At 42.5% G+C, this 23,980-nt stretch overlaps 1 protein-coding gene across 3 annotated transcripts; it reads left to right on the top strand.

The window, feature by feature from the left end:
* The first annotated feature begins 1,963 nt into the window (after nucleotides 1–1,963).
* On the top strand, nucleotides 1,964–23,676 carry RABEPK (Rab9 effector protein with kelch motifs). 3 transcript variants are annotated; one of them, XM_020289473.2, is made up of 10 exons: nucleotides 1,972–2,240; nucleotides 3,984–4,125; nucleotides 4,311–4,513; nucleotides 5,786–5,844; nucleotides 8,480–8,637; nucleotides 13,156–13,308; nucleotides 15,930–16,091; nucleotides 19,497–19,646; nucleotides 22,889–23,038; nucleotides 23,302–23,676. In XM_020289473.2, the coding sequence occupies exons 4-10, from the start codon at nucleotides 5,792–5,794 to the stop codon at nucleotides 23,592–23,594; spliced, it is 1,119 nt and encodes a 372-aa protein (XP_020145062.2). In that variant the 5' UTR covers nucleotides 1,972–2,240; nucleotides 3,984–4,125; nucleotides 4,311–4,513; nucleotides 5,786–5,791; the 3' UTR covers nucleotides 23,595–23,676. The 3 variants fall into 3 exon arrangements, with proteins under 3 accessions (XP_075865151.1, XP_075865150.1, XP_020145062.2); XM_076009036.1 differs by lacking the exon at nucleotides 22,889–23,038 and having other exon boundaries at nucleotides 1,964–2,240; nucleotides 3,984–4,513; XM_076009035.1 differs by lacking the exon at nucleotides 19,497–19,646 and having other exon boundaries at nucleotides 1,964–2,240; nucleotides 3,984–4,513.
* Nucleotides 23,677–23,980: the final 304 nt, after the last annotated feature.

The raw sequence follows: 23,980 nt of genomic DNA on the forward strand, positions 1-23,980 counted from the left end.
GGCAGGCCCTAAGAGGTCCCCTCGGTCCAGCCAGCGAAACCTGCTGGGACCCGTAGTTGCCTGCCGCAGAGAGTGCTGGGATTTGTAGTGTTCACTTGTGGACAGTTCCCCCACTTTTCCTCCCCTTCCTTTCCTCCAGACTTTTCATTTTTGGGGACCCGGCGAGGCTTTTCCGAGGCAAAACGGCGAAGTAGGTGACCCTAGCCCTGGTTTCTTATTCCCTGGTTTCTTATTGCGACCCTTTTAAGAACTGTCCCATCAGAACTTCAGTTAAAAAGTGGGTAAGCCTGGATATAGTAACCTGTTTGCACCTTTCCAAGGCCTTGTAAAAACCTGTGGCAGAGATGTCAGGCTCCCAGTCTTCTGGCATGGAAGGAAGGGAAATAAATACTAAAGTGATTTTTATGCTAAACGGTATACAAATGATGTTTTTTTTTCCATTTAATCTTCATTACGACTGAAAGGAAAGCAAGACTTGGTAGACATTAAGTAACTTGCCCCAAATCTCACAGGGAAAAAGTGGTGGAGCCAATATGGAAAATAGGTGTATTGGCTTAAGTATACTTCCAATTTTGAGTTCTAGGAAGGCAGGCAGTTTTTTGTTGCATCCCCAGCAGCAAGAATAGGACCTGGCATTTGGTATACCTTCAACATTCGTTCACGCAACAGCTATTTATTGAGCATCAACTATGTGCCAGGTACAGTTTAGGCGCTTGGGATAGTGAACAAAATAGACAAACATGTCTATCCTCAATCTGTAGCTTACATTCTAGAAGAGGAAGACAGAACCTAAAAACAATAAATATAATACATGACTTTATAACATATTAGAAAGTGATTAAGTGGTAGAGGAAAAAAACACAGCAGGATAAGGGAGGAGTGATGCATTTTTAAAAACCAACAAAGAAGTGGAGAGGTTAGCCATACAGATACCTGAGGGAAATTATAGGGAAGAACTGGAGCAGAGGCCCTAAGATGGAAGCATATCAAGAGTACTTGGAAAACAGCAGGAAGACTAGTGTGGTTGGAGTAAGTAGGAAAGAAGATCAGAGAGAAAAAGAGCATGTTGATTTTTTAACTTTTAATAAAATGGACATATATTAAGAGGCTTTTGAGCAGAGGATTAAAATGATCTAACTTGTTTTAAGAGAATCACTGTGGCTACTGTATGGAACTGTAGATGGGCAATGGTTGCAGCTGACAGACCAGTTAAGAGACTTATATAATCCAACAGTAGCAGATGCTCAATAAATAATTGTTGCTCAAGAGACCCTGGACTGAATCCTCTTGCTCTAAAGTGTATTTTAAGGACAATTAGCTAAACTTTAGTGAGATATCCAGGTGAAGTTCTTTGTATTATTCTTGTAACTGTTCTATTAAGTATGAAATTGTTTCAAAGTAAAATTAATGTTAAAAAGTCTGTTGCAGAATGAATGATTCCCACAAGCATTTATTTCTTCATTGATTCAACAAATAGTTATTTAGTGCCTATGATGTGAATAAGACAGATATGATCTCTGCCTTAATGGATATTACAGTCTGGTAGGGGAGACAAACAATAAATATATGAATGAAAATGGCTTAAAACAGTGTCTAGCACAGTAAGTACAATGTGTTAGCTTTGAGTGTTGGGTGGGCAAAAAAGACTTTTCTGAAAAGGCAACATTTAAGACTTTAGGGGAAAAAAGTAAAGGGACAAATATGTTCAGAGCTTTCTGGAGAAAAAAATCCAAATGGGAAAAGATGCTATTGTTGCTTGGCTTTCCTTTCATTACAATCCTCTTTGCACAACTGACAGTTCACTTTTCATCTCTGAACCTCAGTAATTGGGAATAAATCCTACACAAGATACTTTCTCAGAAGTGGGAAGGAAGACAAATAGGGAGATGGATATGAATGTTCTTTCTAAACTATAAAATGCTTAAAAGGAAGGTGTCACCAGCATTCCTTGCTTCTCTTGCAGGTGAGTCAGTGAATAGGTCGGTGGTGCGCCGTTCCAGGATGTGGCTGTCCTCACAGTGCCACATTGCCTAGCAGCAAGAAGCTGCCTCCTGCAGACACACCTCACCCACAGCAGAAAAAAAGGAGGAAAGCATTCATTCCTTGGAGTGCTGGGCAAGTTTTTGGGAGAGGTGATAGACACAAATTGCGTGGTTTGGTGTACAGTGTACAGAGCTCAGTGACTGGAATGTGTTCCTAGTTCTCTTTGTACAAAACAAGAGATTCTGCCATTTATATGGGTAAGTCATTTTAACTCACTGGGTCTTGATTTCCATTTTAAAATATAGATCTCAAACATTTATTTCAGCATTCTCAAATGTGATTTCTACTCTAAAAACACAGGTCCCACATCCTCCTGTATACTTTAAATCATCTCTAGGTTACTTAAATAATAAGTAATTTAAGTGTGATACAGTATAAATGCTATGTGAAAAATAAATATATAGTCTGGGCATGCTGGCTCATACCTGTAATCCTAGCACTCTGGGAGGCCAAGGCAGGTGGATCGTTTGAGCTCAGGAGTTCGAGACCAGCCTGAGGAAGGATGAGACTCCGTCTCTACTAAAAATAGAAAGAAATTAATTGGCCAACTAAAAATACATAGAAAAAATTAGCCAGGCATGCTGGCACATGCCTGTAGTCCCAGCTACTAGGGAGGCTGAGGCAGGAGGATCGCTTGAGCCCAGGAGTTTGAGGTTGCTGTGAGTTAGACTGATGCCACGGCACTCACTCTAGCCTAGGCAACAAAGTGAGACTCTGTCTCTTAAAAAAAAAATTACATAGGTCCCATGATGAAAACTGGTTGCCATTTTGCCCACAAATCTCTTCCAAATTTTTTTGTTGATACGCCACTCCAGCACAGCACCTTGAAATAGACCTAGCCAAAAATACAGGGGACGTCAAAGCATTCTGCAGCTTTGAGCAGAAATCTCAATCCAGATGCACATGGACATATGGCAGAGCCAACATAGCATTGATTTTCTTTCCTAAAGGAGAGCAGAGTGACTCTTAAACTCCTCTTTGGTAGATAGGCAGTGGAGATTTTTCCATTAATATGGGAATTCATGAAGACTCCATGTATTTGAAATAGGATATTTGGGCAATGAGGAAAGCTGCAGACCCTGAATTCCATTTTGTCAACAAATTTTTGTTATGGTTTTAAGTTGCTAAAAGATTCCTTTTATTTTTTTTATTTTTATTTTTTTTAGGTCTTAGCTTCATCTAAGGCATAAAAGATTCCTTTTAAAAGTTGGCCTTTAAGTCTTGATGTTTGCAGTGATTTAAAGAATTAAGATTAAGAATTAAAATTAAAAAAAAATAAAAAATAAATAAAAGTTGGCCTTTTACCTGTATTATCAAATCCTCCAACGGCTCTTTCTGCACAACGGGTATTACTATCTCCATTCTATAGATGAGGAAACTAGTGTTCAGCGTGGGTAATGAACTTACCAAATGTCAGAGGCAGATGGTTAGTGCTGGAGCCTGGATTTGATCCCAAGTATGTCTGACCTCTTCCCCACTAAGCTACCATAGCTCTGTACTCTAGGAGCTCTTGTTGCCAACCTCAGCTGTTTCCTGTATTTCCTAGGACACAACAACTGTGAGTGGGGTTCTCAGAGACAGAAGTGAGCCACCTCTCCCACTTTCAGGAAAGTCATAGGGAACTTAGAGTTATGAACTAGATCAGAGATAATGCAGATTAACACGTATAGAGACATTGTTCATTTTTAGCCAGGAATAGCCTTAACCTTGACAGAGGACTAGCTCTGCACCAGCCACTAGGTACTGAGCTTCTTACATGCCTTGTCTCGTATATTCCCCACAACTAGGACAGAAATCTTACTAGCTCCACGTTACAGACGACACTGAGACTCAGAGAAAAGTAACTTCCCCAAGAACAGATAGTCTCATTGATAAACGTTTTATCCCTTGGACACCTTTACAATCGTACCCAGTAGTCTTTCTGTTTAATCCCTGTCTAGAGTGTAAACTCCCGGAGGCCACGGTGTTGTCTTGCTCCGCGTAGCCCCCTCCGTAACGACAAACGGCCATTATGGATTGAGTTAGCTACTGAAGGCACCAAAGCTTGGACCGGCCTGAAGACTGCTCCGGCAGACTGCAGACGTAAGAAAGCACACTCTCCCCTTTAGAAACCATTTCTAACCACCGCCGTAACTGAAAAATGTAACTGTCAGCCTCTTTAGGATAGATCAGCTGCGGTAGGAGTTCGGGTCACCCCACGGACGCCCAACCCCGGGCATGTTGCTTGTAACTCGTTTCCAAGGAGCCCTGGCTTATTTACTCCTCAGGGGAGGGACGCCCGGCTGCTCGGCGCCCGAGAAACACAGCCAGACCGACGCGCGGATCCGGGGGCGCCTCCACGCCCTCCCGCGGCAGGAGCAGGGCAGCGGTTGGCCCCGACTCGCTTCCGGGGCCTGCGGGGAGGGGCGAGAGCAAGCCCCGCCCCCACCGGGGCGGAGCCACAGCCCAGGACTGACTTGAGCCGCTGCAGGTAATGCTGTGCGGGACTTGGGGGGGGGTCTTAGGACCTCCGGCCTAGCCGGATCCCAGGCAAGGGAGGCCACATCCTCCTTTGGGGAGAGCGGGCTCGGGCCGGGCGGAAAGAGCTGGGGAGGACCTCCTCTCTGGCCGGGCCACACTGACCCAAAGGAACCAGCTTATTCTCTCCCGACCCTGTCTCCCGTCCCCTAGAGCTGCCACGTGGGGATGAGACTTGCGGGGTGGGTAGTGGGGGCGGCAACAGGAGGTCCGTGCCCCCAAAGCCTAGGCCACTGAACTCTGCATTTAGGTCACTGGCCTACACTGCAAGTGAGCTTTAACCGTTCATCTCTCCATTAACCCATTTTCCTTCTTCAGCCCCTCACCCTCGCTGACTTTTACTCTATGCCGGGTCCATTGGTAGATTTTCTGAGAGAATCTGACAGGCCCAGCCCTCTAGGAATTTAATCTAGAATCTAGTGTAAAGATTTTTAAATACATAATTACATTCAGAGTGATTCCTACAATGTTGGTGGCTTAATAGATAGCTTCAGAACCCAGAGGGAAAAGGAAGTAACTTGAGGGGAGGGGGGGAAGTGGAAAGCAACACATCAGGGAAGGTTTCACTGAAGAAGGGACTTTTGACCTTGACTGGGCTTTGGAGGTTTACTAGGAGTTTGCAAATTTACCAGAATGGAAGGGAACATTCCAGTAGGGGAAGCAGCGCAGGCTGCAGAGTTATGAAAAGGCCTGCCATGTTAGTGGAGCAGCAAGCAGCCCAATATTGCAAGAGATTGTGGAGGTGAGTCTCTGGAAAGAAGGTTGAGACAGAAGGCCTTACCTTCTATGCCATGCTGAAGCCAAGATTTATCCTAGAGTTCAGTATTTTTCAGCCTCTTTAAATGTTTTATCTTTTGATAAACATAAACAACTTATGACCTCTGAAATTTTATTTTGATATACGCCTCTTCCCCACGGGAATCACAAATAGAAAACTTTAGCCAAAAAACTTCGGTAGTTGTGTTAAGAAAGTTGTATTATGTTTAACAGATTACCACAAATAATAATAATAAAAAAAAAAAACAAGAAAGTTGTGTTATATTTGCCTCCCAATTATAAGAATATATCAATAGGTTGGTGATGCTTTATTCAAATTGATTTGGCCCTAGACATTGGTACATTCAACAGAAAAGGTTTTAAAGAGGAGGATACCCTGATTTGTCCTGTGTTTTAGGAAGAAAACAGCCATAAATGTCTAAAAAGTACCTTTCTTTCTTATGCATAGGACACCATGAAGCAACTGCCAGTCTTGGAGCCTGGAGACAAGCCCAGGAAAGCAACATGGTCTGTAAGGAAGGATTCAGACATGGAAAAACATGAGTTTTTATTTCATTTAGAAGTAGTTTACTAACATCTGATCATCTACGAAAAAGGGTAGAGATGAAACTGCCTGCAGTTTCTGGTAATTAGACTCAAACTGTCTGAGAAGGTCCTCAGAGGAAAGATAGGGGAACAATAATTATCACAGAACAGATGTTGATTTTATTAAAATCCATTTACCAGGAAGAGTAAGGCACTGACCATCTGGCATTTTCAGTTCCAAAGCTGTGTCTTCCCCGAAGCTGTGACTCATTTTTAAGATTTTTGGGAAATTAGATTTGGGTTAAACTGCCTTCACTGTTTATTGGCTGCTTGTTCAACCAACCCTTAATTCAACAGCTAACACTGGCCTGATAGGGGCAGCTGCTGTGTAGGTGTTGGAGGTACAAAAGTAAATAGTCTCCATGTAGGTGGGGCTACAGACAAGCAGGTGATGGTGATAAGGTGTGACCAGTGCTGAGGCAGGACTGCATAAGCCTGTAGAGAGGTGGCAGTGTGTCTGCAGGACCGTGAAGGAGAGCATCTAATCTACCTTCCCTGTATCCATCTTGCTCAGTATCCAGAATACATCTGATCGTGGCATTCCCTAGTTTAAAACCCTTTTGTTCCTCCCTGATGTTCTTAAGATAAAAACCCGAAAAAAAAAAAAAAGATAAAAATCAGATTCCTTACACTGGCCCAATGGGCCCTGCAAAATCTGTTTCTGTCTGTCTTTCCAACCTCTAATCCCCTTGTTCATTCCTTTGTTCTCTTTCTCTTTTAACATTCTCTGCACTGTCCCACTCAGGTACCATACATTCTGGTCCTTCTGCTTGGACTTCTCTTTCCCCCCACCTTCCATCTCTGTCTTTGCCCAGTAAATGTCTACTCATACTTCAGATCTCAGTTCAAATGGTGTGTCTTTGGGAAACCTCTTCTGACTACCCATTCCCCCCCTTTACAGGATAAAGCCCTCCTATGATTTGTTCTCATACTATATATCCTGTATTCCTTTATTTCACAATTTAACTAAAATAGATATTTGTGAAATTGTTTAATGTTTCTCTTCCCAACTAGTCTGTAAGGGCTATGAAGGCAGGAATTTTTTTGTGTTATCCACTGTCTCTCTGGAAGGCTGTGTGCTCTTGGGTAAGTTATTTAACCTTTTTAAGCCTCAGTTCCTCAGTTGTAAAATTCAAATGATGATAATAGAACTAAGATTAAGTGACATAAGAAGAGAGATCTGAATAAGAAATAGAGATTTGGAAACCACTGATGAATATGTAGTAATAGGTGGGTGGTAATTGAAGCCATCAATACAGATAAAATTAATCAAATAAGCAAAGTAGACTGAGGAAAAGAGAAGCCCAAGTATAGTGAGAGTTAGGAGCAGGCTGGTATGAAAGGAGTCAGAGAAGGAGACAGAAAGAGCAGCCAGGGCTGGGCATGGGGGCTCACATTTATAATCCTAGCACTCTGGGAGGCCTAGGCAGGAGGATTGCTTGAGCCCAGGAGTTCGAGACCAGCCTGATCAAGAGTGAGACCCCATCTCTACTAAAACTAGAAAAATTAGCTGGGCATCGTGGTTTGTGCCTGTAGTCCCAACTGCTAGGGAGGCTGAGGCAGGAGGATTGCTGAAGTCCAGGAGTTTGAGGTTGTAGTGAGCTATGGTGATGCCACTGCACTCTAGCCCAGGCAACAGAGTGAGACTCATTCTCAGGTTAGGGGAAGAGCACAAGAAGGAGGGAGGGTGAGGAGAATCAAATACCAGAGAGGTCAAGACAGACTGGGCCTGAAAAACAGCCTGGAATTTTCCTTTCCAACCAGGAAGCTGGAAGTGTATTTTCTCAGTTAGCATTCCAAATGACTTCAGAGGGTGGAATGACTGAATTCATATTTGAGTTTTCAGAGTTCTAGCCTTGGCTTCCATCAGATGGAGCTTTATGAATAATCTGGAAAGGCTCTTGGAATCAATAAATTCTAGAGAATTTTTTTTTTATGGGGAAGCATCATTGGCTGGTGGCAAGATCCTTGGGGCTGTAGGTTCCTACTCAGTTGCTCATGAAGCTCTAGCCACCATTTATTGGGTTCTTCCCTGTACCATTGTGAGACCTTGTCTTAGTCTTCACAGTCGCCTTTTGGGGTGAGAACTATTGCTGTGCTTGCTTTACAAATGAGGAAACTAAAGTTCAGAAAGGCAAAGTGGGTTCCAAAAGGCCACACATCTAAAAAGTACCTGAGCTAGGACATGAAGCAGATCTGTCTGAATTCACAAACTGTGTTCGTAGCCACCATCCTGTGCCAAGACATACCAATGAACATTTCTGGATGTCAGTTTCCCTGTCTACCAAATGGGGACAATTACTAGCCCACTGCATCCCCACTAGATTACTATGAGATGAAAATAGTTACAAAATTGAAAAGCCAAAGTCTGTGTGCAAAGGGAAGATGGGAAGATACTAATATTAATCAGGGAAGTGCTGCTTTGCTGGATACAATGTAAGTGTCTATGTATGTATAAGATCCTTCATTCTGATGAATATTTCGTGAGGAATGGAAAGAACACACTGCTGCATCTATTCTCTGCTCAGGCCTCCTGAACACTTCCTCCCTTTGGCAGGTACACCTTGACTCTCCCTGGAGACAGCCCCTGTGCTCGAGTTGGCCATAGCTGCTTATATTTACCCCCAGTTGGTGATGCCAAGAGAGGGAAGATCTTCATTGTTGGGGGAGCAAATCCAAACAGAAGCTTCTCAGACGTGCACACCATCGATCTGGGTAAGACCAGCAGCTGCAGAGCACATGCCCTGTGGCCAGAGAACAGAGCTTTGTGCTGCCAGCTGTGAGCAGAGCATTCCTAAGAACACCAGTTCAAACCAGACCATGGGGTTTTCCTATAAAAAAAATGAACATCACTTGACAGGTCCTTAAGATCCCAGCAGACCCCTGACACACATTCATATGACCAAAACCTCCTTGTTTTGGGGGAAAGAACCCATATGGTGCCCTGACCATCTGGCCATTTACTCATCAAATATTTCTCTCAGAGACATCAGTGACTCTCACCTCTCCTTCTACCCACATATTCAATTAATCACCAAGTGCTAAATATCTCTTATCATCACCCATGTCTGTCTATTTCCACTACTACTAATGTAGTCCAAGCCACTGTTCTCTCTCAACTAGACTGTTAAAACAGCACCGTCCCTGGTCTCCTTATTTCCAGGTTTACCCACTATGCAGTACATTTTCCATACCTATCCAGAGAATATTGCCTAAAATGCAAATCTGACCATGTCACTCCCTGATTGCAGGCCTTTCCCAACCTCATTTCTTGGCTTTTCACATCCCGTATTTGCTGCACTGAATATCCTTCAGTTCCTTCAGCACATCTTAAACTCTCTGGCCTCCAAGCCTTAGCACATAATGTTCCCTCTGCTTGGAAGCCTCTTCCTTTGCCTTATCATCTGGCTACTCTTCCTCTTTCTGACCCCAGATTAAATGGCACTTCTGTCAGGCCACTTTCCCTGATACCTATGGACTCATTTAGGCACTACCTGACTATGTGTCCATAGTATCATGTACTTGTCTATCCTATCCCCCCTTTGCTGCCCTGACACATGTGATTGTTTCTTATCTGTCTGCCCCACAAAAGGGAACGTGGTGGCCGGGCGCTGTGGCTCACGCCTGTAATCCTAGCTCTTGGGAGGCCGAGGCGGGCGGATTGCTCAAGGTCAGGAGTTCGAAACCAGCCTGAGCAAGAGCGAGACCCCGTCTCTACTATAAATAGAAAGAAATTAATTGGCCAACTGATATATATATAAAAAAATTAGCCGGGCATGGTGGCGCATGCCTGTAGTCCCAGCTACCCAGGAGGCTGAGGCAGAAGGATCACTGGAGCCCAGGAGTTTGAGGTTGCTGTGAGCTAGGCTGACGCCACGGCACTCACTCTAGCCTGGGCAACAAAGCGAGACTCTGTCTCAAAAAAAAAAAAAAAAGGGAACGTGGTTATTTGGCTCATCATTGTAACCCCAGCCACTACTATGGCACTTAGCACAGAGTAGGTGCTCTATAAGTATTTGGAAGAATGAATGAATAATTGAACTAATAACTAATAAGTGATTATACTATCCACAAGAGCAGAAGTTGAAAACCGGTGACCCACATCTGTGTTCTCTTGGGTCCATGTAACATTGCCACATTGTTTTTTTTTTTTTGCGACAGAGTCTCACTTTGTTGTCCAGGCTAGAGTGAGTGCCGTGGCGTCAGCCTAGCTCACAGCAACCTCAAACTCCTGGGCTTGAGTGATCCTTCTGCCTCAGCCTCCCGGGTAGCTGGGACTACAGGCATGCGCCACCATGCCCGGCTAATTTTTTATATATATATCAGTTGGCCAATTAATTTCTTTCTATTTATAGTAGAGACGGGGTCTCGCTCTTGCTCAGGCTGGTTTTGAACTCCTGACCTTGAGCAATCCGCCCGCCTCGGCCTCCCAAGAGCTAGGATTACAGGCGTGAGCCACAGCGCCCGGCCTGCCACATTGTTTTAATCTTGAATTGTTTCCCCATCAAGTGTGCAGGAGTCTACATATAAAAATCAAGGGCCAGGGCTGGGCGCCGTGGCTCATGCCTGTAATCCTAGCACTCTGGGAGGCCGAGGCGGGCGGATTGCTCAAGGTCAGGAGTTCAAAACCAGCCTGAGCAAGAGTGAGACCCCGTCTCTACTATAAATAGAAAGAAATTAATTGGCCAACTAATACATATAGAAAAAATGAGCCAGGCATGGTGGTGCATGCCTGTAGTCCCAGCTACTCGGGTGGCTGATGCAGTAGGATCGCTTGAGCCCAGGAGTTTGAGGTTGCTGTGAGCCAGGCTGACACCACGGCATTCACTCTAACCTGGGCAACAAAGCGAGACTCTGTCTCAAAAAAACAAAAAAAAAAATCAAGGGCCAGGCATGATGGCTCATGCCTATAATCCCAGCACTTTGAAATTAACAGGGCATGGTGCCCATGTCTGTAATTCCATCTACTTGGGAGGTTAAGGTGGGAGGATCACTTGAACCCAGGAGATTGAGGCTACAATGAACTATGACCACACCACTGCCCTGCAGCCTGGGTGACAGAGTGATACCCTGTCTCTAAAAGAAAATTTAAAATATTGAAATTGTTTGGCATCTCTTGACAATTTTGGGAGATCTGACATGAGTAGGCCTGCATGTCTACACACCCATAACTATCTGGAGCTGAGCTGCTACCAGTCACTAGGCTGTCATTTTTCAGTTTGCCACAGTCCCTGCTATTGTCTAGGCATTTGAATTTCTACTCCCTGCACTAAGAAATCAAAGGTAAATTAAATCTATTCCAGCTCTCAAGGCTCTCACTGTCTAGTTCAATTACATCTTTATTGCAACCTATTAACACATTAACTGCCATGAGAGTTGTATTTAACTTACTCTAGTTTTGACCCCGGGGCCACATGAAGCATATATAAACCTTACTTGTTGATGTTCTTATTGTTACAATTAATATTGACAATTTAATTCTAAAACTGTGGATAAAATGAATAAAAGCCAACAAATTTCATTTTTCTCTTTATGATTGCCTTTAAATTACACTTAAAGTTTTTATTCTATTTTTGTAATAAAACACTGTGGCCCCAAGAAAAAGTTTCTGGGTTTTTTTTTGTGTGTGGCAGTCAGTGTGTTAATTAATAGCTTTGTGACTGTGGCTAAACCATCAAAACCTGCAGTCCCCAGACCCCTGTTAGGGACTGGGCCACAGAGCTCTGCACCACCCCCACCCCCATTCCATGGAAAAATTGTCTGACATAAAACTTAGGAAGGAGCACAGAAGGAAGTGAGCAGTGGGTGAGGGAGGGAAGCTTCATCTTTATTTACAGCTGCTCCCCTCCCCATTCCTCACATCACCACTTGAGCTCCAACCCCACCTCATGCCAAAAAGGGCGGAGGCCATTGATCTAAACCATCTGGACCTTAGTGTCCTGTAAAGTGGGGATAATACCTTGCTTCACATGGCAGTTGTAATGATCTAACAAGATGATGCCTGTGAAGGTCCTGTGTAAGTGGTTTACTAACTAAAATAACTAATAAAGGTTAGGTATTATTATTCCCTGAACTTATTTTAGCCAGAATCATTTAGTTCTAGGTAGCAGAGACCCACTTAAACCAGCAAAGGAAAAGGAATTTACTTGTACAGATACAGGAGTGTTTCGCTGAATCTAAGGGCAGGAAGTATAGTGTGACCTCATGAGAGCATGGAAGCAGTGGATCTGAGTGGTCCATTTTGGGTCAGGGGGTTACCTCAGACCCAAGCAGCTAATGTTAGAAAGTCAAGGTGCACACCAGGCACAGTGGCTCATGCCTGTAATCCCAGTACTTTGGGAGGCTGAGGTGGGAGGATCGCTTGAGGCCAGGAGTTCAACACCAGCCTGAGCAACATAGTGAGACTCCATCTCTACAGAAATGTTTAAAAATTAGCCTGGTGCAGTGATGCACACCTGTAGTCCCAGCTACTCAAGAGGCTGAGACAGGAGGACCACTTGAGCCCAGGAGTTCAAGGCTGCAGTGAGCTATGTTCGTGCCACTGAACTCCAGCTTAGGTGACAGAGCAAGACTCTGTCTCAAAATAAATAAATAAACTCAAGATGTTGTAGTACAAACATATCACCTAGAATCTACCCGTGTGCTTAGGGGAGTGGAGACAGTGAAAGTTTATGGACTAGGTAGACAGCCCTCAAAATGTCTACTATAGAACTTTTTGGAGGTTGACAACTTTCCCTTTAAGTGAGTTGATGTTTGTTCATTTATGCTTTTAGGCTTCTTCTACCTTCCCCAGCTTTTTTTTTTTTTTTTTTTTGAGACAGAATCTCACTCTGTTGCCTAGGCTAGAGTGCCGTGGCGTCAGCATAGCTCACGGCAACCTCAAACTTTTGGGCTCAAGTGATCCTCCTACCTCAGCCTCCCTAGTAGCTGGGACTACAGACATGCCCCACTGTACCCAGCTAATTTTTTCTATATATTTTTAGTTGTCCAACTAATTTCTTTCCATTTTTAGTAGAGACGGGGCCTTGCTCTTGCTCAGGCTAGTCTCGAACTAATATAAATTAATTTATTTCTACTTATAGTAGAGGTGGGGTCTCGCTCTTGCTCAGGCTAATTTCAAACTCCTGACCTTGAGCGATCTGCCTACCTCGGCCTCCCAGAGTGCTACAACTTTGCCAACCAGTATAAACAGTTGTCAGCCCTAATATAGGAACTGGGTAAAATGTTTTCTAGGAACACACCGGTGGGATTTGGCCACCTATGAGGGCCTCTTGCCCCGGTATGAGCATGCCAGCTTTATTCCCACCTGCACACCCAACAGGATCTGGGTATTTGGAGGTGCCAACCAATCAGGAAATCAAAATTGTCTACAAGTCCTGAATCCTGGTAAGTAACCAAAGGTTATTTTATTTATATATTTATATTTATTTATAAATACATATAAATACTCACATATGCATACATAAATACAGTTATAATTTTAGTATATTTGGATTATACTAATTAATCCATTTAACTTTGCTGACCTCATAGAAAAATAGGAATTTTAACTATTAGCAGGATCTGAAAACAATAAAATTATATTAAGGGACATTTGGCCATATCTGAAAACATTTTGGGTTATCACAACTGGGAACAGGGTAGAATAGACATTCAGCAAATTGCTTGGCTGATTATGAAGCTAGTTTGCTAGGAGTAGTAGCATATAGTGTGGTGGTTAAGAGCACAGATCAGGCCGGGCGTGGTGGCTCATACCTGTAATCCTAGCTCTCTGGGAGGCCGAGGCGTGCAGATTGCTCAAGGTCAGAAGTTTGAAACCAGCCTGAGCAAGAGCGAGACCCTGTCTCTACTATAAATAGAAAGAATTAATTGGCCAACTAATATGTATAGAAAAAAATCAGCCAAGCATGGTAGCACATGCCTGTAGTCCCAGCTACTCGGGTGGCTGAGGCAAGAGGATTGCTTGAGCCCAGGAGTTTGAGGTTGCTGTGAGCTAGGCTGACGCCATGGCACTCACTCTAGCCTGGGCAACAAAGCAAGACTCTGTCTCAAAAAAAAAAAAGAGCACAGATCAGATCAGTTTGCTGTGCACTAACCATGACCTTGAGCAAGTGATTTAACCTCTCTGCTTTGGTTTTCTGTCACAAAGGGATAATAATAGTTCCTACCTTGTTAATTTGGTAAGGATTTAAGTTAACTCAGTAACTGGCACGTAGTTAGTGATGAGTAATATTTGTTGTGGTTGATGTAGTTAAGGTTTGGCAGATGGGAATCAGTTCTGGAACACTGGGCTTTGATTTTCAATGATGGCATCCATTTAAATAAAATACAGTGAGAATTTGGAAAGCTTCTATCAAAGGAATTTATTTTCTATCTTTCCTTTTATTTTTCTCTCCTAGAAATTATAATTTGACACCATGCCCAAGAAATACAAAAAATCTGTCAGTTGCTTTTGTTACCAAGGCAAGTCCCTCAAATGGCTTAGGACTCCTTTGTGATTATTTGTGCTAGTGTTTGACTTGGCAGCAAACAGCCCCAGGATCTTCAGACCCTGGAGGTTGTATGCCTTCTACCTCTAAGATCCAAAAGCTTTCCAAGATCTGTAGCTGTAGAGACAGTTACATTTTGCTTTGGATATAGGCTGAGGCTTGTTCGGCATATGGGTTCATGTTTGAACCTCACACATATGCATATGCTTCATGCAGCATTTTATATGTTGATTGCAGACCTTTCACAAAAGGCACAGCATTTCCCACACAAGAAATAATTCTTGGTGTGTTATGGTGGAGCAAGTACGAGATTCTGATAGATCTGCATTTAAACCCCTGCTCTGCAACTCAGAAGTGCTGTGACTGCAGGAAAGGATTTAAGTATTCTGAGCTTCAGTTTCCTCATCTGCAAGGTGGAGACACTTTCCACCCACCTCCCAGGATGGAGTGAAGACAGTGGGCATGGCACAGTGCTCAGGGCAATGATTCTGCCCAAGGAAGGTGTTCAATTAACTCATCTGCTTCTGTAACAATCCATGCTTCATTCTAAGAAGAAATAAGCTTCTATACATCTATCCAGGTGGTGAAATTTTATTCTCAAGTCAGAAGAGTAGGCCAGGCCCAGTGGCTCATGCCTGTAATCCTAGCACTGGGTCAGGAGTTTGAAACCAGCCTGTGCAAGAGTGAGACCCTGTCTCTACTAAAAATAGAAAGAAATTAATTGGCTAAGTAAAAATACATAGAAAAAATTAGCCAGGCATGGTGGCACATGCCTGTAGTCCCAGCTACTTGGGAGGCTGAGGCAGAAGGATTGCATGAGCCCAGGAGTTTCAGGTTGCTGTGGGTTAGGCTTGATGCCACGGCACTGTAGCCCAGGCAGCAGAGTGAGACTCTCTTTCAAAAAAAAAAAAAAAAAGAGTAGAACATACATAGATCTTGGTGTTATTGAAGCAGAATTTAAATTACAATTCAGCCATTTACTAGCCATGTCATCTTAAACAAGTGACTTTATTTCTGCTTCAATTCTCTTATCTGTAAAATGAGGAAACTAGTATTTATTTAGCACTTACTGCTTAGTAGGGATTATTATTACTGCTACTGAAACTGTAATAACATTGTCTGTTTTCTTTTAATGGCCACATTTTCTGGGAAATGTGGCACATTTGGACTCTGGCATGTAGTAAGAATGAATTTTAGCAGATGTCGGGCTCCTTGCAATGGGCACTGGGCACAGTAGTGAGCAAAGTGGAAGATGGTTCAGTAAGGGTATTTGAAGGCCTCCAAAAACAAACTCACCTCACTCTTAATTGTATTTATGGCTTTTCAATCTTGGGGATGTTGGTCTGTCTGAGCAAATCTAAGCATCACCCTTGACAGTGGTGAGTGTGAGATCTCTGTCTAAAACTGTGCTTTTCCCCTTGGGGAAGCGGGTAGGAAGGTGACCCTGACCAGCCCCAGTGTCAGGTCAGAGGCTTCTCAGCCTGGGGGTTTAAGGTGCTTGCCTTCTCTCTGGACCAGAAACCAGGACTTGGACCACACCAGAAGTGACCAGCCCGCCACCATCCCCAAGAACATTCCACACATCATCGGCAGCCATTGGAAACCAGCTGTATGTCTTTGGGGGCGGAGAGAGAGGCGCCCAGCCTGTGCAGGATGTGAAGCTGCATGTGTTTGACGCAAGTATGGACTAGCGGGTACCTCGGGGCTGCCACTTACCTGGTTGGGGCCACCCCGGCCTGCAGCTTACCTGATGTAGGAAGCAGAGGTTAGAAAACGAAACTATGGCTGAGTGTCTCACATCTAGACTTCTCTGTTATATTCCTTAGCTGATAAAATTGGCATGTTAAAAGGAATAATCAATTTTAAAAACTTAAATAGTATAGTTTATAAAGTAAAAAAGTAAAAGTTTCCCCTTTAGCCTTTTCTTTTCACTCCCCATACAGAAGTAAACACTGTTAGAAGTTCCAATGTCTCTTTCCAGATTTTCCTATGCATTTGTAAATTATACATACATGTATATATGTACATATATGAATTTTCTATGAATTTGAAATTATATAAGCACTTAAAATTAACACATACATGAAATCAACTTATAAATACTGTTCTAAAGCTTACTTTTGGGGAGTATGGGTAAATCTTAGCAGTTGAAAGCATGAACTTTGAAGTCACATGACCTGGACTCAGGACCAGATCTGACACCTACTTTTTTTCTTTCTTTCTTTTTTTTTCTGAGACAAAAATCTCACTCTGTTGCCGGGGCTAGAGTGCAGTGGTGTCATCATAGCTCACTGCAACTTTAAACTCTTAGGCTCAAGCGATTCTCTTGCTTTAGCCTCCCAAGTAGCTGGTACTACAGGCATGCACCACCACACCCAGCTAATTTCTCTATTTTTTGTAGAGATGGGTTCTTGCCCTTGCCAGGCTGGTCTCAAATTCCTGAGCTCAAGAAATCCTCCCGCCTTAGCCTCCCAAATTGCTGATTATAGGCATGAGCCACCATCCCTGGCCTGACACATACTTTCTGTGTTACTTTAGGCTAATCATTTAATTTTTCTTGGCCTTATTTTGCTGGTATGTAAAATAAAGATAATGATAGTACTTTCCACAAAGAGTTGTAAAGATTATAGACTAGTTGTAAAGTTTGTAGAAAAGAAAAATAAAAAAAAAAAAAAGAGTTGTAAAGATTAAATGAGATAATGTGATATAGTGCATAGCACAATACCTGGAAGTAACTAATAAATATTAACTGTATTATTATTTCTTCATTTAATCATACATCATGAATGTCTTTCTAAATCAGTACCAACTTACATGCAAACATATCCTTCTGTGGGCATCCCTTATTCATTCAGTCATTTTCCTACTGATGGACTTTTTGCTGACAGTGTTACAGTAATATTTATATATAATCTTTATACATGTTACAAATATTTATATGAAATAGATGCTGAGAAGTGGAATTACTCGGTCAAAGTGATATAAACATTTAAAATTGTGAGATCTCTTGCCAAATTGTTGTCTAAGGAACATTTACTTACATTTCTTTTTCTCATGTGGACATTTATGAATAACACATTACAAATAACATGTGACACACTTTTTCACGTGTGTTTCATAGTAAAGATGCAGTCTTTTTTTGAGAAAATGCAATAAGTAAAATTTTAAACTTCCTAAGTAAGATTGGGAGAATTAAGACACATCACAGAGTCAGACACAGTGGCTCATGCCTTTAATTCCAGCTACTCAGGAGGCCGAGGCAGGAGGCCGTGAGCCAAGGAGTTCAAGGCTGCAGTGAGCTATGATTGTGCTACCGCACTCCAGCCTAGGTGACAGAGAGAGACTCTGTCTCTAAAAGAAAAGATATATTATACACTATGACTTTTCTCTTTCCAGAAAGTGGGCTTTGTGAATCTTTAAAAGCAGTTTTAAAAATTTTAAATAATATTGGTTTTGTAAGAAATAATAAGAAAATATATATATATATATATACAAACATATATAAAATACTACCACCCAAAATTACTGTTAATATTAACATCTCAGTGTATTAGCAGTCTTATTTTTTTAAGAGCAGAGATAATTCTATATGTAGTATTTGTATCCGTTATTTTTCACTTAAGCATTGTTCCATGCAATCACAAGATCTTCACCAGCATTTTTAATAAATGCATAGTATTCCATCATGGCTATACCAATAACCCAACCATTCAACTGTTGATGAAAACTTAGGCTATTTCCAATTCTTCTCTATTACAAACAATACCATGATGAACATATTTGTGCAAAACCCTTTTCAGATTATTTAAAATCATATTCCTTGGGAGACTGGGCTACCTCAACAACCAACAGGCATGCCATAATGTCTGTTCAAAGATAAATTGTTTGGCAGACCTTTGTCTCAAATAGTTTTTGTCGTATTCCTATAAGACTTTTCTGGCATATTGAAATGATTAATTTTCTAGAATTCTATATATGTACAGCTTTGAAGATATGGAGGGTTGCCTGCAGTAGCACACATCTGCACTGTTAATGGATAATAACCATATTCATAATTCTCATGTATTGAATACTTTTTTCCTGTTGTACCCATGCTTTGTGTACATTATCCCATTTAATCCATACCTCTCATTAAATCCAACCTTGAGAGGCAGGTCTTGTCCTCATCCCTATTTTACAGCTATAGAAACTGAAGCTTAGAGAAGTAACCAGCAAAAGGCTTTTCAGTTATTTAGTGAGATAACCTGGTTTTAAGTTCAAATCCCATGTTCTAACTGTTATCCTATACTGCCACATCAGGTGGCCCTGCTAACTTTTATTTAAAAGTAGTCTGTTTTTTTCCCCACCCCTTTGAATCAGTTAAGAGTATTGTCTTGAAATATGGCCGGGCATGGTGGCTCACGCCTGTAATCCTAGCACTCTGGGAGGCCGAGGCGGGCGGATTGCTCGAGGTCAGGAGTTCGAAACCAGCCTGAGCAAGAGCAAGACCCCGTCTCTACTATAAATAGAAAGAAATTAATTGGCCAACTAATACATATAGAAAAAATTAGCCGGGCATGGTGGCACATGCCTGTAGTCCCAGCTACTCGGGAGGCTGAGGCAGCAAGATTGCTTGAGCCCAGGAGTTTGAGGTTGCTGTGAGCTAGGCTGATGCCACGGCACTCACTCTAGCCTGGGCAACAAAGTGAGACTCTGTCTCAAAAAAAAAAAAAGAGTATTGTCTTGAAATAAGACTGTGAAGGCCTGTTACAGAAGAAGCAGGCCCATTTTAACTTGAGGCAGTTCTAGGTTGAAGCTTAAGAGATCCTTTTAAATTCAAAGCAAGGAATGGCTTCCTAATGCTCAGTAGAAAAGGCAAGCATGTAGGTAGTGGGCTCTCCAGCCCTAGAAGTGTCGGAGCAGAGGCTTCAGGCTGTAGAGAGAAAAGTCCTGGATTGGGTTGGTAAATTGGAGTGAATGATGCCAAGGTTTGTTCCTGTTTGGAGCATCTCTGCTTGCTAGGAGGTGATAAAAAGGCTTTGTTGTATTTCTCATGTTCTTGCTTCATAGCTTTGCCATTTGCTGTCACTGAATTTACTTTTCTAGATACTCTGACCTGGTCACAGCCAGAGACACTTGGAAATCCTCCATCTCCCCGACATGGTCATGTGATGGTGGCAGCAGGGACAAAGCTCTTCATCCATGGAGGCTTGGCAGGGGACAAATTCCATGATGATCTCCATTGCATTGATATAAGTTAGTAGGGTGAAGGGTTGGGGACTTGTCCACTTAAAAAAAATTTTTTTTTTTTGAGACAGGGTCTTGGTTTATTGCCCAAGCTAAAATACAGCGGAAGGATCATAACGCACTATAACCTCAAACTCCTGGGATCAAGCGATCCTCCTGCCTCAGCTTCCCGAGTAGTTAGGACTACAGGAACACACCACCACACCCCACTAATTTTTTAATTTTTTTTGTAGAGATTGAGTCTTGCTATGTTGCCCAGGCTATTCTCAAACTTAGGGGCTTGAGTGATCCTCTCACCTTGGCCTCCCAAAGTACTGGGATTACAGGCATGAGGTACCACACCCAGTCTGCTTAAATTTTTTTAAAATGTCCTTTGAAAGAATATAGCCTTGCTCTTATGTGTGGGTAACTTGACCAGCTGGCAGAATCTTCATTAGATTCTGTCAAATGTGGCCTGAATAAAAAACAAGTCATTTTCTGAGTGCTTACTATGTACTCAGCCATTTATTTTCTCCTATCTTGCCAATAGTCCTGCTCTTTCATTACAGTTCTTCATGCTTTGTGTTTCCCTACTTGATTTCTTTCAAGCATTAGCAATTACCCCATGAGGGGCCTGAATAACATCAAGGGGGGTGACCAGAATTGTACATTCGTCATTCTAAATGGGTGAAAACAGTGGGAAGAAGAAAGTTAGAGAGAGCTGGAGTATTTTCTTTAAATATCTGAAGGCCTGACATGCCCCTGGAGAGCCTGGATTCATTCTCGTCATTCCTTCAGGCTGTGAGCTCCCTTAGGGCAGGGACTTTGTCTCTGTTGTTCCCCAGTATGTTTCCAGCACTTTGCACAGTGTTCGACAGATATTGGGTGATGACTTGCATATATGGTGATGAGTGCATGGATGAACAAATGAACATGTTCTGCCTAGTTCCAAACTACAAGAATTGGAATAATGGGCAGAAGGTATGGGAACTCCTGTGCAGTGTTTTGAGCTATGTTGCCAAGCACTGGGTTCTCTGACTTGGTGACATCTGAGGCCAGGGACACTGGCCGCGATTTCTGCATTGGCTAGAATTTTGGCCATACTGGGTGACTCTCTCTTTTCGCCCTGAGATGCCAGGCCCCTGCGTTGCGTTGGCAATGGAAACTATCTTCACAAAAGCATTCCTTGCAGGCAGTCAAATGGGGTTTTAATGTTTCTTTTTAAAAAGAAAATCCTTTTTTCTTGTGCTGAGGAACTACTTCCTATCTATTTTTCCTGCCTACACAAATAGCTCTCTAAACCTAAAATCCAGTGATGTCCTGTCTCATTTAAATGCTTATATAGGCAATGGTCCTCACCTATAATCCCAGCAATTCAGGAGGCTGAGGTAGGAGGATCCTTTGAGGCCAGGAGTTCAAGACCAGCCTGGGTACAGATTGAACTCCTTGTTCTATTACTTTCCCCCCTCCTGACTACTGCACTTGACTAGTCTTAAAAAAAAAAAAAAAAAAAAAAAAAAGACCAGCCTGGGTAACATGGCAAGACCCCTTCTTTAAAAATAATTTAACGGTGGCTCACGCCCGAATCCTAGCACTATGGGAGGCCGAGGAGGAGGATCACTCAAGGTCAGGAGTTCCAAACCAGCCTGAGCAAGAGCGAGACCCGGTCTCTACTATAAATAGAAATAAATTAATTGGCTTACTAAAAATATATAGAAAAAAATTAGCCAGGCATGGTGGCTCATGCTTGTAGTCCCAGCTACTCAGGAGACTGAGGCTGTAGGATCACTTGGACCCAGGAGTGTTAGGTTGCTGTGAGCTAAGCTGACGCCATGGCACTCACTCTAGCCTGGGCAACAAAGTGAGACTCTGTCTCACACAGACACACACACACAAAAAAAATAGGGGGGAGGGTGAGCATGGGCAATATATTTAACCTTAACACTTGTACCCCCATAATACGCTAAAAAAACAAAAATAAAAATAAAATAATAAAATAATAATAATAATTTAAAAAATTAGCCAGGAATGGTGACTTAAACCAGTACTCTCAAATACTTGGGAGGCTGAGGCAGGAGGATCCCTTAAACCCAGAAATTCAAGGCTGCAGTGAACTATGATCGCACAACTGTACTCTAGCCTGGGCAACAGAGCGAGACATTATTAATAAATGAATACATGAATGAATGAATAAATAAATGAATATTGTTTGAGAAGGTGCAAATATCCCTGAAAAAATAGGTTGGAAGTAGGTGCTGAGGCAGCCCATTACAGTACAGAGAGCAGACTTTGGAGCTAGATCTGAATACAATTCTAGCTTTGCCACTCACAAGCTGTAGGGATTGGGACAAATCTTTTTCTGTCTCTAATCCTGTTTGCTTATTTGTTTTTTTTTTTTTTTTTTGAGACAGAGTCTCGCTTTGTTGCCCAGGCTAGAGTGAGTGCCGTGGCGTCAGCCTAGCTCACAGCAACCTCAAACTCCTGGGCTCAAGCGATTCTGCTGCCTCAGCCTCCCGAGTAGCTGGGACTACAGGCATGCACCACCATGCCCGGCTAATTTTTTCTATATATATTAGTTGGCCAATTAATTTCTTTCTGTTTATAGTAGAGACGGGGTCTCGCTCTTGCTCAGGCTGGTTTCGAACTCCTGACCTTGAGCAATCCGCCCGCCTCGGCCTCCCAGAGAGCTAGGATTACAGGCGTGAGCCACGGCGCCCGGCCTCTGTTTGCTTATTTGTAAGAAGAAAGGGGGTAGACAGAAGTAATAGCAATTTTATAGGACTGTTAGGAGAAGTGAGCAAAATTTTGAAAATGTCTAGGCAGCACTCACAAAGTTGCTTTTTGAGGAACTGTTGATGTATAAAACACACACAGAACCTTACTTACTTCCTGGAAATTAATAGTGAACCGTTAAAGGTGCCAGATACAACCAAAGAAGGTTGTATCACATTTCTCAGTGTGTTCCAAAGACCACCTACATAAGAATCACCTGGGACACTGGCTAATACTCTATTACTGAGCCCCTCCCTCCCTCCCTAGACTACCCAATCAGAATTTTAAGCTCCCCTAAATAACTCTTATGCACACCAAACTTTGCCATATTACGTCTCAGAGCTCTTAGTGAATGACCTTCAGTGATTGGCTTGCACACTGTAGCAGATGGCTAAGTTTGAAACCATATTTTAGCCTATGTTGTGCTAAATAAAACACTTTCTCCATCTGTAAAATGGAGGGGAAAAAAAATAAAAACACTTTACACTTTCTCTTGGCAGGTGACATGAAATGGCAGAAGCTAAGCCCCACGGGGGCTGCCCCAGGAGGCTGTGCTGCCCACTCAGCTGTGGCTGTGGGGAAGCACATCTACATCTTCGGTGGAATGACTCCCACTGGAGCACTGGACATGATGTATCAATATCACATAGGTGAGCAGGTGCCTCTCTGGGGTCTTTAAACAGATGTGAACATTCTGTAAAAAGTGACACAGAGCTTTGGTTTTTCAGTTTGGTTGCTCCATATTCCAAATCCAAAGGTATGAAATCTAAACTTGTAAGGAATGCGTCATTAAAGCAGTAGCACTGCCGTTAGGTTTTTATCCTCTTTATTTTCTGTAAATCAGCTAATATAGTAAATCACTGAGCATGTCTGGAAATTTAACATGGAACCTTTCTTTTTTTCCCTAACATAGAAAAACAGCAATGGACCTTACTTAAATTTGATACTTTCCTACCCCCTGGACGATTGGACCATTCCATGTGTGTCATTCCTTGGCCAGTGATGTGTTCTTCTGAGAAAGAAGATTCAAATTCCGTCACTCTGAACTGTGAAGCTGAGAAAGGGAATTCAGCCAACAAAGAAGTAACCCTGAGTGGTGACTCATGTGAGGAAAGCCAGACCGATGTGTTGGTCTGTTTTGTGTTTGGTGGGATGAATACAGAAGGGGAAATCTACGATGATTGTATTGTGACTGTGGTTGACTAATAAAACCTACACTTTTATTCTGTCAGAAAAGTTAAGTAAAACCTTAGCTGTTTTATACCTGTAAAATATTTTCTGCACTATATATCCACCTTGCTCTTATCTACTTTTTTTTTTTTTAATTTCAGAATATTGCGGGGGTACAAATGCTTTGGTCACGTAAATTACCTTTGCACCACCAAGTCAAAGCTACAAGCATGCCCAGCCCCCAGACAGTGCACACTGCACTCATTAGGTGTGAATTTACCCATCCACTCCTCCCTTGACACCTGCCCAGTCCCCACTCTGATCCACTTTGGAAGGTGAAGAAATGAACAAGTATGGGTTGAAAGGCATATGGAAAAAATAAAATAAAATAAACCAGAAAAAAAAAATGAACAAGTAGGTAA

The sequence above is a fragment of the Microcebus murinus genome, chromosome 12 (assembly GCF_040939455.1).
Source record: "Microcebus murinus isolate Inina chromosome 12, M.murinus_Inina_mat1.0, whole genome shotgun sequence".
NCBI lineage: Eukaryota > Metazoa > Chordata > Mammalia > Primates > Cheirogaleidae > Microcebus > Microcebus murinus.

What these genes read in the sequence shown, in the direction of transcription:
- RABEPK (XM_020289473.2), top strand. Translation starts at nt 5,792, where the DNA reads ATGAAGCAACTGCCAGTCTTGGAGCCTGGAGACAAGCCCAGGAAAGCA. An exon ending in TCTACAAGTCCTGAATCCTG is followed by an intron (nt 13,309 to 15,929) that starts GTAAGTAACCAA and finishes TCTCTGGACCAG; the next exon opens with AAACCAGGACTTGGACCACA. An exon ending in GATGTATCAATATCACATAG is followed by an intron (nt 23,039 to 23,301) that starts GTGAGCAGGTGC and finishes TCCCTAACATAG; the next exon opens with AAAAACAGCAATGGACCTTA.